The sequence below is a fragment of the Centruroides vittatus genome, unplaced genomic scaffold (assembly GCF_030686945.1).
Source record: "Centruroides vittatus isolate TY-2023 unplaced genomic scaffold, ASM3068694v2 scaffold_450, whole genome shotgun sequence".
Lineage (NCBI taxonomy): Eukaryota > Metazoa > Arthropoda > Arachnida > Scorpiones > Buthidae > Centruroides > Centruroides vittatus.
The window spans coordinates 180,429-200,091 of NW_027122709.1; the positions used below are offsets into that span (position 1 = coordinate 180,429).

At 32.5% G+C, this 19,663-nt stretch overlaps 2 protein-coding genes across 2 annotated transcripts in view; one reads left to right on the top strand and one right to left on the bottom strand.

The window, feature by feature from the left end:
• Positions 1–6,347, top strand: part of l(1)G0020 (RNA cytidine acetyltransferase l(1)G0020) — a 45,478-nt gene extending 39,131 nt beyond the window's left edge. The window contains exons 17-19 of the mRNA XM_067287297.1: positions 1,962–2,180; positions 2,454–2,602; positions 6,181–6,347. Coding sequence (XP_067143398.1) covers positions 1,962–2,180; positions 2,454–2,602; positions 6,181–6,271 — 459 coding nt within the window. The 3' untranslated portion in view covers positions 6,272–6,347. The remainder of the gene's footprint in view (positions 1–1,961; positions 2,181–2,453; positions 2,603–6,180) is intronic.
• Positions 6,348–11,495: 5,148 nt separating this feature from the next.
• LOC136989227 (PHD finger protein 21A-like) overlaps positions 11,496–19,663 on the bottom strand; it is a 69,318-nt gene continuing 61,150 nt past the window's right edge. The window contains exons 10-11 of the mRNA XM_067287322.1: positions 15,187–15,290; positions 11,496–15,064 (exon numbers count right to left, since the gene is read on the bottom strand). Coding sequence (XP_067143423.1) covers positions 14,960–15,064; positions 15,187–15,290 — 209 coding nt within the window. The 3' untranslated portion in view covers positions 11,496–14,959. The remainder of the gene's footprint in view (positions 15,065–15,186; positions 15,291–19,663) is intronic.

Genomic DNA, 19,663 nt, shown 5'->3' on the forward strand with positions numbered 1-19,663 from the left:
TTAATTTTCCACATCCAATGACCGGTTTTTTCATTTCCGAACGGTACTTTCTTAATTCTAATAAATGCCCTCCGGTGGCCGAGTGGATAAAACCGCCGAATCTCGATAGTTAGTTTGCCATGCTCAAATCCACGACTAACAGGCTAGCCACGTGGAATTTTCCAGGTTTTCTTCACCTAAATAGGGTCCAGCTTCCCATAAAAGTCTTCCTGGGATGCATCCCCGGCAGATTGCTCACGTGTTGTATTGCAGTAACCGAATAAGTCAAACTAATTCTAACGAGCAATTATTTATTTGACGTCGTCACAATGCCGGACTGTAACTTTTCATCACAATGTTCTCAAATTTTTTAGTGGTAGTCTTGCCCCTGTACATCATACTTTTCCTGTTAGAGTTAGATGACTGGCATGACTCTATTGCTATCTATTTAGGGAAAAATTTTGAATTGAAATGATGTGACATCTACTCCAAGCCTGAGGTTCACATACAGTTAATCTAGGCCTGCTGCCCCTAAGCTTTCTACATCTGGTCTTGACATTCACGTATCTAACTTCTTTCTGGAGATTGAGGAAGGACAGACAGACAACATACTGATGGGCCACAGTACAGTTCCCATAAATGCAATATTTATGAGAACACTTCCCACATAATTTATACAATCTGTTGTAAAAATATAAACACTTTATTATAACATAAAATACTTAAGTGTTTAATACCCAGCTAGATGCTTCTTAACCTATGCAAAAACACCTTATCTCACTGATGAATGTTTTTTACTGTTCTAAAAGGTCATTTTCAGGTTTTTAAACATCAAGGCATAGCTCAGTAAGATAATTGCTTTTATGTTATACTTATGCAAAATTACCTTATTCTCACAGTTCTAAAAGACTTTTTAATTTAACAAGTCATACAAAGTCTAAGGTTTATCAACTCGATCACGTGAAGAGCCATCACAACCTGTCTAACACAGATCACTTTTCAAATATTAATAGTAGATCAGTATTAATTAGTAGCGGTTGACCACCCTCTCTTCCGGGAGGAGGTCGACGACCGCTTTCCACGACGGCTCTTCTGTCTATTGGACCGGCATTATGGTGGTATTCGAATTCGAAGGTTACCTGCCAGTACAAAATATGTTTTAAGCAGTTTTCGACGGTGTGGCGTTTAAATATTTGGTCCGTTTTTCGTGAAATTTGATTAGTTCTCGGATGACCATTTGATATTCGGCTGCGAATGGAACAGTTTCTTAGAGATAGAAAAAAATTATATCTGAAAAAATTTAAGATGCCACATTTCAATTGGTGTCTACTTGACAATGAAATTTTGCCATTTCATACTGTTTGAGTGTGGTGATAAATGTGGCAATGGTAGGCTAAAAACCAAGCTCTTTAATATAACAAACATTAAAACGAAAACCATATATAGTATTTGATTTATATAACTACAAAGGTTATTTTATGTAATGGTTTATCACACCAGTCTAATACATTTTCAAAATTATTTATTTTTCTATTGTACATAATTTAGACAATTTTTAAAATGCATAACATTAGGCACTTGATGTTTTAAACTCTTTTATATAACTATGAATGTTATCTTATATATCAAATACTATACTATAATATAATAGAAGGTTAGAAGTACAGAGAAAGAATCCAATAATCTTAATGTTTGTTGTTATTTTTTGCCCGAGCAACACTGGGCATTCATTAGTCAATAATCTGCTCCTAATCTTTAACTAAGAAGCAGTACACACCTGATAGCATCAAACTAATCTCATTTGATTTCAGGAGTGCAGAATTGAACACATTTCTGAAAGAATATTGCTATATTTGCACGTTTTCTTTGAGAGATATTTCACCATTGAAAGGAACGGTAATATCTTGAAACTGACGTAAAACGTATAAATGATGCTCCACTGTAATTGTTTTTATCGTACATAAATAATTTATATAAAACAGGTTATTCTGATTGGACTGGGTCTTCAGCACAAGGAAGTGGATGATGTCGCAAAAGAATTGGGTCTTCCGGGCGGACAGGTAATGGGACTGTTCAACAAAGCCCTGAGACGAATCACCCAGTATCTCGGAAGTATTTACGAGAGAGCGGTCGAGACGACGCTGCCGAATCCCGATCCCGTTTCCATGGAACCGGTCTCCCAGTCGTTAAATGAAGAATTGGTATGTAGAAATATATATAAAATTATTTATGCAGATTTGTAGGCACTTAATTTATTCCCAGCAATTCATAATGCTTTAACATATTACAACATTAATCTATCCTAATAGTAGTAATGTGATCTTTGAAAACATTTGCTTATTTCTAAAATTATTATCTTGATACCATAATTTAATTTAATTTAATGAAGAAAATTGTAATTGTTGTTTCGTGGTAAATATTTTGTGCTTAGTTGGAACTAAATGCCTTAAGTTAATTCACAAAATTTTTTAAAGGTGGAAGCTGCTAAAGAAGTACAAAAAAAACAGCAAAAGGAACTGAGAACACTCGAAGGCAACCTTTCTCAGTATGCCATCAAAGGTTCGGAAGACGAATGGCAGAAGGCCCTGGAGACCGAGCAAAAAACTTTAGTTAGTATCAAAAGGTAAGTGTAGGAATGCGTAGTTGACAAACTTTTTAGTGGTATAACAAAGAGTGAGGGACATTTTTGATTCGTTTCCCAAATAACTTCCACATTAATGATCATAATCAAATGTGGAAAAGATTTTTGTCCGACAACCTCATTAATAGTGTTTAAATGTCGACAAGGTAAATAATACAAACACGACGCGAACTCCCGAAATGTGTTTATAGCCACTATACGACAATCGGCGATTTGTAAAATTGAATAATTACGAGACACTAGACATTCCAGTGTTAGCTAATGAGGCTAACAGTTACATTTTAAATATTAAGTTAAGCAAGTTTGAGTCCCACTTCTATTTACAAAGCTAACGCTTGTTATTGATAATCCAAGATTACATCCAAAAACTCGAATCTTTTCTAATAGTTCTGTTAAAACTATTTAGTTTATTGGACGTGTAACTATAAAATGCTTTTAACCCTATGTTCATCAAATATTGATTAGTTTGGTGAGCTTTTCCAAAATTTCACTACGTTAAAGAACAAATTCTGTATTGTCCTAATCTCTTCAAGTTGACTTCTGATGTAGTGTTCGCATTCCTGCAATGTTAATCTTTCGAGAGATGGCTTAGGCAGGGTTTCTATGTCTCCGTACGGTGGTATCTAAACTTTTTCTGGAGTTTAAACGAGAACTCATCAAGTTTCACTCGTTTTGTTTCCATGTTTGATATACAGTAAACAGCTAAATATGTTGGTGTAAATTTAAGTGATGTTTAAAAAAATAATTTGAATTTATTCAGGATGATAATTAATCCTGTATTCACTTCTAAAAGGCAGAAAAAATAAGATACCTTAACCGAGTATAAACTCGAAAAGTTCTTTCGTAAGGAAATGGCGATTCCTGGAAGAAATTCGTAATGCGTTATTAGAGATTATTAGATAAACATATTTATGTTTGGAATTCTTTTCTTGACTAGAAAAGCTGTTTCTTAAGGATTCCACTAATAATAATTTACCTAGAAGATTGCTCTTTTTTATTCTGTTTGGTTTAATCAGAACCCATAAATAACTTTGGCAAACCAGGCCAATATAATACAGAAAGTTTGGATAATGTTTAAATAATTTGTTAACAAGAAAAATTAGGATGATATGCATATACTGCAAGAAACAGCTAACAAATTGAAAAAATGAGAGTTTTAAGAATTATAATCTATGATTTTGATTAACAAAGGGACTATTGTTGTTGTTGTTTGTGTGCATAAACCTTGGTATGGACCTATTTAAGCAAAGACGAAGCGTGCATCTCAAAATTGGGAAATCCAAGTTAAAAAATTTCGAGCGACTTATGCGGAACTTTTCTTCAAAGACCACCGGTTTGTATTTCAACAAGCGAATGTTTTCCATACATTTATTACATATAAAAATTATGAGTTACGTGGTTTTATACATTTTGTCATATTTTCTCTCCTTTGAAAGTTTGTTTTTAACAGACTGAAGTGACATTTAATGTTAGGTAAATAAATATCTTAAAAAAAATAATAATAATAAATTTTCTGAAAATAATCAAAAACTAACAGACAAGTGCACTGGTGCGTCTTACATTCAATTAAATATGGTATATATCTCTATTCGGAGACACTGACAATTTCTATGGTAAAAAAATAAAATTCCCAGTCTTAAAACATGGCATGAAATCTTGCCAGTATGGTAACTGCAATTGATTATTCCTCAATGATAGTGCAGGTTTGATTGGATATATCATACACTGCCTGTGTGGAAAATTCTTGATTCACACTTCACGGAACTGTTAACACAATTCTGTGTAAGATTTGGAAGTTTTTGAGCTCAAAATTTTAATCAGATCATAAATAAATGTAAGACATTTTTTAACAGAAGAAATAATATACGAGCACAGACCCTAAACGCTCGAAAAACAGCCAGTGACCGACTAATTCGGCCCTCGCTCGTATTTGTAGGTAAAAGGATTCAAAGAGGTGACTATCGGGTGAGAAAAAAGTGTCAAAAGCACGTCGGTCGACACTCTCTCGGGTCGATCGATGCCGCTCGTTTCAAAGGAAGAAGGATGTAGTTACAATAGTCCCTTGTTATATCGTACTTGTCAGGAGACAAAGTGTGTTAAGAAGTACTAAAAATTACGGGCTTATGTATAATCTGTTTAGAGGATAGAGATTCCATAGTTTGCTATTCTTTCTGATATAAAATAACCATGAATAAAATTCAGAATTCAAAACTAAGCTTATACTGAAGTAAATAATGTTTATGTACACGATACCACGAACACCCATTTAGCATTATTGTTTCTTTAAATGTCATTGGTAAAGACAAATACTGTTGATATAAAAACAAAATATCGCTTCCAATTTCATTACATGGTACTATATTTCATAATAAATTGCTTATTAAAAATTCGTGTAATTTATATTTTTCAGTAAAAATTATAAACACAGTAATTGAACATCAAAACTTTTAAAAAATTTCTATAAAGCAAAAAAAAAAACCTCCAATTTTATAAGTTAGTACTGTATAAGAATTTATTTCTGTTTGCTTGAGATGATCACAGATGCACGTGCAAAGTGTGGTGGTGCTTTTATTTAATTATTTTTTAAACTCTTTTTGCCCTGTGGGCACTAAGAGGGCCTCTTTTGAGCAAGCCCACAATGGGGCCCGACGTACCACCCCCGAAAAATTCCTTGGGATTTTTCGACCCGTCCGGATTTGATCCTGGGTCCTCCGGAACAGTAGGCTGCCACCTTGACTGCTTGGCCATCGAGGTGGCTGGTATGGTGGTGCTTGATCATGTTCATACCATGTCTGTTGCATAATGTTCAATGGCACAACTTCCAGTAACTCTGGCAGCACGTCTTATAGGAAGGTCGAGTATTTCTGATCTGTTAGGTTGGGTGGAAGAAGGTAGGGTCCAATCAAACAACCGACGACATTACCTGCCCGCATGTTGATGCCAAACCTTTCTTAGAATCTATAGAAATGCACGGCATCCAGTTTTTCTTCGTCCCAAATGTGACAGTTTCGAGGGTGTAGAGTAACTTTGTGAATCACACCCGTACATGGAATGGTTTGGGTAATTTTCAATTTGAAGATATCCCGTCGTCTAAGTAAGGGGTGCAGTGCTTCTCGAGAGCACCACAGTCTGCTTTGTTTGCCGCAAAGGTGTCAGTTTCCTGCAGCCGTCGATTAACTCTGCACAAAAATGACATGCGACGGAGCAATGCAACGTGGAAAACACACTCAATAAAGACATCAAGCAGCTCTTCCATTACATTACGCTTCACCATAAAATAATATTATGTAGTTAGATGCATTAGCCACAGATTCACTAGCAAGTGAATTCCAGTTCAAAGAAACAAATAATTTTCCTGACTTTACATGCAAAGTACATCACTAACTAAAAGAAAAATCACCTGTGTTTGCACATTTTATTTTTTCTACCTATTGCACAGTGGTGATAATTTACTTAATCTTTTATTTTCATTAAAACAAATACTTTTTATAATTGAAAAAACATTAGTCTTTTCCTTAGATGCCACACACAATTAATGTAATGTATTTTGAATATTTCAGCATCCAAAAGAGACCGGCAGACGAAAGTGCAGACTCCTACCTGCGAGAGAAAGAGAAAAAAAAGAAAAAGAAATTTAAGAAAAAAGGTTAACATCTTGTAGTCAAAGAAAGTTCTTTTGTAAATATTAATTATACAGAAAAGAAAAATAAAATTGTTTTACTTGTAAGATGGAGCATGCAGTACATTTAATCAAAAGGCATCAAAACTACAGTTTGTTTAGGTGGTAATGGCCACCTTGGCAACAGTACTGGTGTTTCTATTATTTTGTTTGCCATACGTATGTTCGTTATTGTTGAGATAAAAAATAAAGCATTTGTGAAATTATATTTCATTAGTGATGTTGAGGCCGAAGTTTTCGACGCGAAAACGTGTACGTCAGATGTTCGGCACCGCTTTCCCGTAAGTCTAGAAGCTTGGTAATGGCATTTGGAATGTCGAGCATGATTCCACTGATTTTCTAAACACCATTGTCAAACTTCTAGGCTTACGGGAAAGCGGCACCGAACGTATGATGTACACGTTTAAAACTTAGGCCTCAACCTTGCTACTGTCACTAGTTATTGGGTTGTTCGGAAAGTTCGTAGCGATTTTTGATAGCCGACAGTTGAGACACCGATTGACGCAAAAATGATTAGAATTGTACAAACCAATGAATATTACGATAAATGACCTTGAGACGCGTCCGTTACAAAAAAACCGTTAAGATTATTCAAATAGCGTTTAATTTGGCTCATTGCAAAAATGGATGCGAACAACGTGCATTATCGACACTTGTTTCTTTTCTTTTTTCGTAAACGCAAAAATGCTGTACAAACAGCAAAAAAGATATGTGATGTTTATGGTGGGAGTGCTGTATCAGAATCAACTGTTCGAAAGTGGTTTGCAAAATTTAAAACGGGTAATTTCAGCCTTGAAGATGCTCCTCGCTCAGGAAGACCTCCTGTTATTGAAGAGGACCAAATCAAAGCATTATTGGATGAAAACCCTCATTACACAACTCGAGAGATTGCAGACATAGTGAAGTCATCAAACAGTACTGTATTTCAACATCTAAAGAAGCTCGGATACGTGAATCGTTATGACATTTGGATACCTCACGACTTAACGGAAAAAAACTTACTGGATCGCATCTCCATTTGTGATTCTCTTGAAAGACGAAATGAAAATGACCCTTTTCTGAAGCGTTTAGTGACAGGTGATGAAAAGTGGATCATTTATAACAACATCAGCCGAAAACGATCGTGGGGTAAGAAAAATGAATCCCCATTAAAAACTCCAAAGGCCGGTCTTCATCCAAAGAAGGTCATGCTCACTGTCTGGTGGGATTGGAAAGGAATCCTGTACTATGAGCTGCTTCCACAGAATCAAACAATTGATTCTGATAAGTATTGTTCCCAATTGGATAAGCTGAACATGGCAATTAAAGAAAAACGTCCGGAACTGGCCAATAGAAAAGGCATTGTGTTTCACCAAGATAATGCCAGACCTCACACGTCTTTACGAACACGCCAAAAATTATTGGAACTAGGCTGGGATGTTTTACCCCACCCCCCTTACTCACCCGACCTTGCCCCGTCGGACTACCATTTGTTCCGTTCTCTACAAAATTCCCTTCATGATAAAAACTTTGATACTTTGGAAGCTTGCAAAAACCACGTGGATCAGTTTTTCGCGGAAAAAACTGGAAAGTTCTACGAAGAGGGTATCATGAAGCTGCCCCATAGATGGCAACACGTCATTAAAAACAATGGCGCATACATAATGGAATAAAAGTATATTTTTAGTATTAAAACAATTTCTTTTATTTCTCTTAAAAATCGCTACGAACTTTCCGAACAACCCAATAAAATGTTCACGATACAAATACAGGGTAATCCCAAAAGTAAGAACTCCTATATTTTTAGAGATACAAAGAAATGTTTATTTTCAATAATTTTAACATCATTTTAAAGCTTGGACATTTATCTATTTTTCTACGTAATCAGTCGGTGCTGTGTCAGTTTTTGTATGCCCATGTTTTAATATAGAACTAAATGTTTCCAAACAATTAGCAAAGATTAAGTAAAGATATCCTGTTCAGGATTTGTACATTGTTGGTATTGAGATAATCTTTTTATATGTATAAACTTGAGTTTTATAACGATAACATCAGAGTTATTTCTAAGGAAAATTTCAAATTACTGCTTGTTTGTTTGCCATTTCTCTTGATGCAGACTTGCTCCCACTAAAATATGGGCGTAGCCATCTTGTTATGCATGCATAGTGAATGTACAAATTCCAATCGGTCGATTTTAAGTCACACCCCATTTTCATCGGGCCAATGTAATCGAATTGCTGCAAGTTTTAATCTCGTCCAAATGTCTAATGTGATGTAAACCACATTCACTCTCCTAAAGATTTGCATCGTTCTGTTTCCCAACGAAGGATGTCGGGAAACGGAAGATTTGCCCCGGCCGGGCCGGGCACATTATGACGGACAAAGCAATCTGGAAGATTAACGTAGCAATAAGTGGACACTGTTGTCAGACTAAGTTCTCTAGCATAGGAATTTCATGCCGTTTGGAACAGTTTAAATATTGGTTATGAAGAAGCTTCGGTATTGGAAGATGCACAATGGATACAATATTTGCTCGGCAACCACAAGGTAGAATGCATCGGTTGGGTTTGCACCACTTGCAGCAATATGAGGTGGAGGGCAATGATTTTCTGTCACGTATCATCACAGACAACGAAATGGGGTGCCACCAATTTCGGCTAACCAGTAGACGAGCAAGCATGCAATGGAAACACACTGCTTCACCGACACAAAAACAATTCAAGTTATTGGCTTCCACCCCTAAGGTTATATTATGCATTTTTTGACATTGAAGGACCTTTGCTGGTGGACTTTAAAGATCCTCACGTGAGCACCAATGCCAACTACTACAACATTGGAAAAGCTGCCTAAGGCCGTAAAGAATAAGCAACCAGGCATGCTATCACGTGGTGTGATTTGATTGCACGACAGAGTTCGACAAGTTGAAAACACCATGCAGGATGCTTTAACACAAAAAAGGTTGAGAGATTCTGCACCATCCTTATAGCCCCAATCTGTCACCACGTGACTTTCATTTGTTTGGACTTTTAAAAAAGTTCTTAAGGGACAACACTAACTCTGACGTGGAAGTCGAGGAAGCAGTCATAACAGTTCGAGGACCAACCGACATCATTCGTTGCAGATAGTATCGGTCATCTCTCCGAGCAGTGGGATGCACGTCCAAACCCTAAGGTGACTCTTTAACAAACAAAAGTGCATTCTGGCTTCCTCATATATTGCCTTGTTTAATTATGCCATACCAAAGGATATACTGTTTTGTTTGTCTTAACAAATTTACTTGAACAGATTTCATTTAATCAATCCTTGTACTTTAAGCTTATTTCTATACACACAGAAAAAAACCAAAATGGAATAATTATGTTAGACTTTTAGAATAAAGCACATTAATAGAATTATCCTCTGTAATGGCTGATGAAATAGAAATTTTTTTTTGTGTACGGTTTGTAATTGCTTTAATTTTGTACTTTGTCGATCAAGCCGATGCCAAAACGCAATCCTTCTGCAATTATATCAACATTACGTGCGATTTTCGTCTTTCGTTCCTTACTTATTATTTTACTTTTTTTATTATATATAAGAGAATTGATGTTATGTTAACCTGGTTTATAGAGCTAGAGAGGGTATGCAAATTCTTCCTCATTTTGTGTATTGTTACTTGACAAGTAGCAAAGACACGTATTATTCACAGTGTTATCGACCTTATACTTTTGTTCCGGATGCCGAACGTCGAATTAAGCGACATACCACAAACCGTATCTTCTATTTGATATTTTTACAAACTCTTATGCAAGTATTTTCTTATGCTATTGATTCTTATTCATACAAAGCAATTATAAGTTATCACACTTTACAACAACCTTATACTTTCATCCAGCACTGTATTTCTGTATCTTTTTATATAATAAAAGAGGGCTACTTAATAAAACAACTAATTCAAGTAATTCGTAATATAGACGGACAGAATAGACGACTATTTTCAAATTTATTATATTTATAATTTTCTTGTTTATTATAAATTAAAATAATTTTTTACAATTTACTTTACGTAAAATAAACTCGGTAAATCCATTTTTTTTTTAATCAAATAGTTTTCCTCATTCAAAGTAACTTATTGTAATTGTAAGCTTAAGTGGAGATTAAAACTATTAATAAATAAGTAAATTGTCCACAAAGTCAATTTATCATATATTGAACTTTTATTAAAATTTTGTATAAAGGTAAATGCATTAAACAAATATCCTACAGTGTACTTACCCTATTGACGATATCAAATAAATTTACCGTATTGCGTTACTTCTTTGGTAAAAAGGACACACTTTTATTTTAAAATTCAAAATTTACAGTCTTCAAAACCAGATATTTAACACGTTTATCAACAAAGAAATCAGAGTTAACGAGATCGACGTTGGCAGTCGTGAAATTTCCATCCGAATTCTACAATCAATCAATATTTGTATAAATTTACAACTTATCGAAAATATCAAAAATATAAATTTTTAAAAACAAAATAATCAAGTACTTATTACTCACCAGCATCTTTCATGCAACAGCTATTTTTCAACATGTCAATAGAAAGCAAATTGTCCAGAGCCTTGGAATCTACAGATGAAATATGTTTTAAATACGTGACCGTAATCGGTGATGTCTACTTTATAATACATGTTATGGCAATCATTCTTAAGGAAACAAAAACAACATAAAACTATTGGACAAAGATGTCGTTCGGCAGAAAATGTTTTAAATAAAAGGCATGTTCCTAACGTTGTGGCGCAGGACTGCACATTTTTCAAAACTGTTACTATCAGTTCTATAATTTTTATCATCACTGCTTTTTTTTATTTAAAATTACTTTTCTGATGCATTCTTAGCATTATTCTATTATTTTACCACAATCTTTAATACAAGGACTATTGTTTATTATAGTACCATTTAAAATTAATTCTGTTAAGACTGGATAAGCAGCACTTCTTCACTTTTCCACTCTACAATCATTTCTTTCCACAAAGTCATAGTAGTATGTTTATGTAATGCAGTGCTCCGTAACCGGTGTGCCGTCACGAGGTGAAAGGCGTACGTAATAATTTGTGGGCCGTTTATCTTATCGGTCGAGACGTTTTCGGGGAGCCACGAGTCGGCAATCTCTAGTCTAATAAATTGTCACGAGGTACATAAATCAAACGTAGATAAATTACTAAAAACAAAATCTTAACTCAATAATTAAAGATATGAAATATTTTATTACTTTTTCCTTACATCTACATAAACATTTGGTCAGTATTCAAAAATGTCACAGTTGAGGAAGGAAATCGATATGCTTGATAAAACCAGTTCATTCTGGTATGGATATACATTATTTACAACATATGTATACTCTGTAGGAATCAGCAAAGGCATCACACACTTCTTAACATGGTATTGCAATAAAATATACCAAACGATATGCAAGAAAATTTATTACAATATTTTCGACTAGTTTATTTCTTAACCACCCCAAAAAAATTTTTTTATTTTTATAAATCTGGCATTATTTTTATTTTCCTCGTCACGACCCAAAACGTTCGGTCGAAAATTAGACACCCCTTCTCGTTCGAGTGCGGGACGCGGCGTCCCCGTTCCGCGAAAGCCTTTACGAATCGTCGAACAATTATCTAATTTATATTATATATATAAAAAAAGCTTTTTGAGCACATAGTCAAACTATTTTTTTAAAGTTTATATATAATATATATATTTATAATATATTCAAATTAATGACAATCACAGGGCATACTATTTAACGATTTACTCTGGACAAAAAAGAAGTATTAACAATACATTTGCAAGCACCTTTGATATTTACACAAAGCATTACATCAAAAAATTGACGATTTATCTTCAACAATTGGCTGAATACGAATTTACTAATTTTTGGAGATAAAGTAACATTTTTTCTTCTTTTTTACAGGCACTCGTTTGGCTAACCAGTTTATAGTGTTTTTTTTTTTTTTTTGGCAATTAAATTTCTTATCCTCAAAGGAACCTTAAATAGAACACCAAATAGACATTAAAAAAATTCTTACCATTTACAGCTTTTTTAAACATCGAAGTTCACTTTACGGAAGCTGTTCGGATAGAATCGATTTTACACGTCTTGCCACATGATATTAGTACGAAAAATCTTTGACGACGAAGAATCAAAAAAACGTGCACACGTCGAGCAAACGGTACGAGCCACTTAAAGAAACATCAAATAGTAGTTCCAATGTTGCGAGAGTGCTTTTTTTTGTAACATTTTGATAAATTACAATTCTAATCAAATGCTTTTTTGAAAATAAGTTTACACGTCGATCCATGATCCTAAATTTCCATCTGGTCCCTACTAATTTTCATAATTTACACCTCAGTCAATCTAAGATCACTTTTGTATACATTTTCTGCATAGTCCACTCAAAATGAAATATATAAATTAATTTTTTTTTCAAAAATTCTGAGTCAAAAATCATATTTAACATGATTTTATATATGTATATATATATTTTGTTTTATTTATTTATTATTTTAATACAGTATACTCTTGATTATTTTTGGATGGAATATTTTTGTTGCTGATTAACCAACAGATAAGTTTGATACACAAAAGTGCGCCAGAAAAGTTTCAACACAAGTTGCTTTTCGTATAAACTATTAAAAAACATCATGCGTTAAAAGAATTGTTTTTGATTTGTTATTATTTTCCATTACCCTATGTAATCAAGAATATACAGTACCTATAACATTCACAATATCGATAAAAAAACATCTTAATTTGTAGTATATTGGAAACTGGATGACTGATTATATTTTAATTTTGACAGAACAACTTTTTTCAATTTTTATGGCATGAAGAGAATGTGATATTAATCTCTAATTATTATACTAATTCAAAGAGTCAAATTAACATCATACTAATTTTTCATTCGACAGAGGTTTAAGATAAAATAATAATAAAAATCTCACGCTGTCCGGGACTTTATGAAGAAAGTAATCGCCATCTTATATCAGTTATCCAGTTTACAAACACACTAGACACATAATTATAAAAAAGAGCAAGAATTGAAATTGCTTTACGATTTAGTTGCTCTTAATAGGAATTCGTGTGCATAGAAAAATGTATTAATTTATACATACACATTTTCAATTATGAAGATTGTCAATGTTATTGTAACACTACTTCAAAATTATTTAGAAAAAGGGAAAAATATGATTATTATTCATCATCGTTCCCTCTGTGTGAATGAGCAATTCTGTTGGGGAAACAAATATTTTGGGTGATGATAAATATAAGGCATACGTTTAGTATATGCAGATGAAATGTCTTTTTAAATGGTCGTTCACACTGGAAGAATAGTTTCTTTTTAAATTTATACAAGTGGTTAAGAAAATAAATCAAAAACAAAACTCTCTGGCAGTGTACAAGGATACAAGAGAAGGTAATGCGAATTACATAATTTTCAACAGAGGAGGAAACAGCTCATAGCCAAACTATCCTCATTATGCCGGAAAAATAACTTTTTACAATCAAATTTCTGTAACAGTTTAATTCTTAATCGGAAGATTGTGCAAAAAGTTTTCAGTCTTTTCATACAAAATTTACTATTTGTAAGAGCAAAATTTTAAAATATTGTGCATAACATCCATTTTCCATGTAATGATAACAATATTTATTTATCATCAAAATAAAAAGTCTACGTAATAGCCTATACGAAGCCTGATTTACAGTTCATACTCTAAATGCAAAAACTTTAAAACAAGAACACTCACTCTAGATATAATTTGAAATACACATATACTACATACACACAATCATAAAAACAAACTTACAAAAATAATATATAATGCAGTAAGCTATAGAAAATATAATTATTGTATTAGGTTTCGAATTCGGGATCGACACAAATTTAAGAGGAAAAACGGTACTTTCATTGCAAAAACTGACAGAAAAGCTAATCACACAATTTGGCACAACAAGGGTAAATCCATATTTTATATTTCTATCGTAAATGATTCATTTCATCGTACTATCTTTCAATAAAACTATCGATTAACCAACAAAATGAAAATAAAAAACAACAATATTTCTCACGACAAAAACTATTTAGCATCTTAATAATTTAGTGATGATAACAGCAAGTCCATTTGGAAAATAGTAAAACAAGCAATATTATTTAAGCATAAACAATAAAAAAAATTAACAGTTCCAAAGTTATTACTTTCTTATACAATTTATAAATAAAAAAACCTACATTGCAACACATTAAAACGAGAAAAATCACAAAATATCACAAAGTTTGAGATTTAACAATAAACAATAAACATACGAGAATGATTTATGTGACCATTTAATCGGACGATATTATAAGCAAACGGATGACGTAATCGTATCGCTTGTACATGACTGAAACAAAAATTAATTTTTAATATGTAGATGTTACAAAAAGTAATTTTAAGTTTTCTATAAACAAAGCAAAGTAATAATAAAACTAAAAAATAAATATTCTGTTCGTATAATATCCATACTCAATACAAAAGTTTGTGGCATCGATTGAGCATTCTAGTATTTCTTTTAAGAAAAGTGTGATCGATACGGTACAATAAATATGTCAAGAAAAACTCCATACGTGTATCGGTACGTCACAATAAACAAATATAAAAAGTGATATACATCAAGACATTTGCTTGATTTTCATAATGAAATCTTGAAGGCGTTCTACAGACTTCTGCATAATTTGATGAGTTGCTTGAAGTTCTGTGCGTCTTTGTGCTTGGTCCTAAAAATAAAAAAACAAAATGAAAACTTTATTTAGCGTAATATTAAATCAATTAATTGATTTAAAGTAAATACTTCATAAATACATTTACTATTTTGTCCATTAAATTAAGCAAAACTTACAGATATGACTTCATTCAGCTGCTGCTTTTTGTCTTGTAATTGGGTCCTTTCTGACTTCAACTCCAAACTTCTTTTCAATAATTTTCTTTTCTCTTCTTCTTTAGCTTTTAATAAAAACAATTGTTTTATCAATATTTTAAAATATCAATTTTTGTTAAAAATTTGCACACATTACACAGGGTGTTTTATTTCAATCAATCCCCACTGGCTTAACTCAAAAAATACATATCCTATGAAAAAATTCATTAAACAAAAGCTATTAGACTTCAAGGAGACCACGGGATCGCACTATCAAACTGACAGTGCTATAGTTTAATCATAATTGCTGTTAAAACCATTGTAAACAGTGTCGATTTTATTTTCTTAAATGGAAACCCACACTTTATTTGTTATGTAGAATCATATATAAAAAACAAATTTTTATATAAAACATTTTTTCCAAAAGATGCCCTTGTCAGAAGTTAAGAGCATTTGAACTTTTATATGGCCACCACACTGCATACATGAATCTGTGGATACTCTGAAATTCATTGTAAAAAAGGGGCTTTAAAAAAATCATTAGAATATTACTATTATTTGATGGAATCATGCTCTCTCTTCAAAATAATAAACTGATACTTAATTTAACACTGTGGCTTGAGTTTTTGTAACTTTTGAGTTAGAAGAAGGCATTGGAAAAATCTTCTTGCAATGCTTTCTAAATAGTAATTGGATGAATAAATTAAAATTTTGATAGTCTACTGGTTAAGACAGGAATATTAAATTAATTTTTCCATGTATTTGCTCATTACACTTTTCAATCCACAAACCATGAATGAATTATCCAAATCTAAGCAGTTTATTACTGATTTCTTTGCCAATAGTGGGAGAAATATCACACCTAATGATAACAGACCTATCATTGGGCAATGTATTTCTAGAATTTCATTCTGATGTGTTGACAATGATCAATTGAACCAGTGTGATAAGTCTTCATGTATATGTGTCTAACTGATATAGACTAAAATTAAAATAAACAATGATCTTTGTGTTGAGTATTCAATACTATGTCAGCTGATGATATTGGTATAGTCAAAAGTATTTTCAACAGTTGACAATGAGAAAGGGTTAAGTCAGTACAATGCAAGCACCAGAAATCTAGACAGGCTTACAGTTCCCACTGCAAACAATTTGATATTGTTATCAATTGGCACACTTAACATTACAGATATTGATACTTTAATTAAACTACTAACCTCAAATGATATCTTCTAGTTAATTACCAGTACTATTGACCACCATTACTTAACCTTTAATTTCGGTAACATAGCGTTTAACGCAATATCGAACAAACGCTTTCGACCTTACCCCAAGGTCTGCTTCAAGTTATTAAACTAACTGTATTCCAAAAATGGAATGCTTAGAATCAAACACTTTTAAATACATTAAAATTTGAACATTTGGAACATATAAATCCAACTTAAACTTAACAGTGGCATTTACACAAATTCAATATATATATATATATATATATATATAATGCCACCCATATGTACTTATTATTTGATAACTCCTCATAACTGTAAATAATATGAGTTGTTTAATCATTAGTGTTGACATGGTTCTCTCACAAGTACCACCAGACATACGATATTGTATTACCGTGCTAAAAGTTGATGCACTTGCCCATCAGACTGGCATTGTATATTTCTAGGGCCTCCTGGGCCCTAATGTGGTTGGTCTGAAAGGACCATTTTATTAGGGCCCAGGAGGTTCTAGAAATATACAACGCTGGTCTGACGGGAAGTGCGTCAACTTTAAGGATGGTAATACGATATCATATGCCTGGTGGTACTTGTGTGAGGACCATGACAACACTAACAATTAAACAACTCATATTATTTACAGTTATGAGGAGTGCTCAAATAATAGCGAGATTGAGACCAAAGTTTTAAACGCAAAAATGTATATGTCGGACGTTCATTGCCGCCTTCCTGTAAGCCTAGAAGTTTGACAATGGCGTTTGGAATGTCGAGCATGATTCAACTGACTTTCCAAACACCATTGTCAAACTTCTAGGCTTACAGGAAGGCGGTGCTGAATGTCCGACATATACATTTTTGCGTTTAAAACTTTGGCCTCAACCTCGCTAATAAGTACATATGGGTAGCCTTATATGTATATATTGAATTCATGTAAATGCCACTATTAAATTTAAGTTGTATTTATATGTTCCAAATGTTCAAAATTTAATGTATTTAAAAGCATTCCATTTTTGGAATACAATTGGTTTAATAACCTGAAGCACACTTTGGGGAAGGTCAAAAGCATTCATTCAATGTTGTATTAAACGCCATGTTTCCAAAATTAAAAGTTAAGTAATGTCGGTCTACTAACCTCTGCTTTATTGAAATGTCTACATCTTTTTAACAATTTCTCAAACAACCTAGTACTTTCTGACTTTGATAAATAGTGATCTTCAGGAATATACATGTATACAGTATTCCTGAAGATGGATATTTACCAAAATCAGAAAGTACAAGATGCAGATACTCCAATAAAGCAGAGGTTAGTAGTTACTCATTGTGTAAACATTCATATTTATAATGTTATGCCATCAAATAAACATTAAATTTGAAGAAATACTCTACTATTCTTATATTATACACATGTAACAATTGTAATATAATCAGACATGCGAGCAAACAAATAAAATACAGTCAAACTCAGTTATAACAAGCACTATAGGACCAGCAAAATTTCCTCATTATAACAGTTACTTGTTATATCTGTGAGAGCAGTAATGTACAGAGTTCTTACTCAAATTGTTTTAAAAAATTTCTTGACTTTTCCTGATCAACTTTGTACAAATTCCTGACCCTCACATCCCTTACAGTAATGCACAATGACAAAATAAAACAGTATGTTGACTTACTATGCATATACACTATTGCTTCTCTAGCTTTTTAATTATTTTTTTATAATTGCAGAATTATGAAAATTAACTTATAAATTACTTTAAAAATAAAACATTTTATTAACGTTATCAATCCACAAACATAAATTTACATGGCTTCGATAAAAGAAAAATGCCATTATTTATTTTATTATTCATTAACAAATCCTGTAAAATCCATGTAAAAAAGTATATATTTATTAAATTTATTCCTTAATAAACATCTGCATCAAAATCGTATTCATTAACAGACCAAATTATTGGCGCATAATCTTTTATGGTTCATAATTTCAAAATCTGAGTGTTATCACATCTTTTGAATTTCAACTCCTTTAAATGGAAATGCTTACAATCTGTTTCTTTAGTTGTGCAATCCTTGCATTATGGCATTAGAACAGTTATGTTATCATTAAAAACTGCCTTATTTTCTGTTGTAAAATTAAACTATTTTACTTTTTGAATCATAAAATATTATAAGCAAATAAACATTTTCAGTTCAATTTAGCCATTATATATTGTTTGCAAAATATAGCATGCAAATCTATTAGTTATTAATAAAATTTGTAATGATGATAATAGTCATATTCTTAGTAAACATACCAAGAATTTTAATAGGAGATTCAAAATTCAATTTAAAATTTTACAAGTTTAATTAACATAATACAGGAAAAGTCCTAATTAACAAATTTCACAGGACCAAATTCTTGACAGTTTGTTAATTATGATGTTCTTTATTTGGGATTATCAGAAATTTTATTAAATTTCAACTTAGAACAAAATTAACCTATCCCATGTTGGAATTTTTTCCATTGCATGTTGCTCCACATTGAACTTTTGTCAATGTCAAGCCTAATGTTTTAGAAAAAATAATCGTGGCTATTGTATCGTCCAAAATTATTATTTTTTTATTTTGCACAAACAAAATAGACATATTAATATATGTAAAAACAAAAAATTATATTTTGGCATAATTTTTATATTAAAACTAACTTCCAACTAGCGACATCTAGTGTCGAAAACGTCCCAACGAAGAAATGAGATATCTCGGGTCCACGGGTCAAGGTCGTTATGTTTTGACCCGAGAGATGGTGGGAATACCAGGGAATAGGTTAAACATAATACTGTAGAACATACGTAAAATTTAAGTTCAATACAAATATTTTCTTTTGTGCTAATTTTTTTGTATATTTTAAACATAAAACATGCTATAATATATACAAAATTATATAAAGGAAAGATGTACATCATCGGATATATGATCTGAATGTCATATATAGCAGTGGTACGCAAACCATGGGTCCAGAGGGTTACCAAATTCAAAGAGATTTATTTGAAAATTTAATAAAAATATAAAGCTTTTCTTCAACAAGTATCGGGTACCAGTGAAATAGTGAAATGAAATTATATTACAGCGGAACCTCGCTTAACGAGCACCTTGCATAACAAGCAAAATGAATTGTGAAAAAATGACTCGCTTAACAAGCGAATTTTCGCATAACGAGTGGCTAGGAGAGGGCAAGTCCCAGATTGTGCACATGCTCC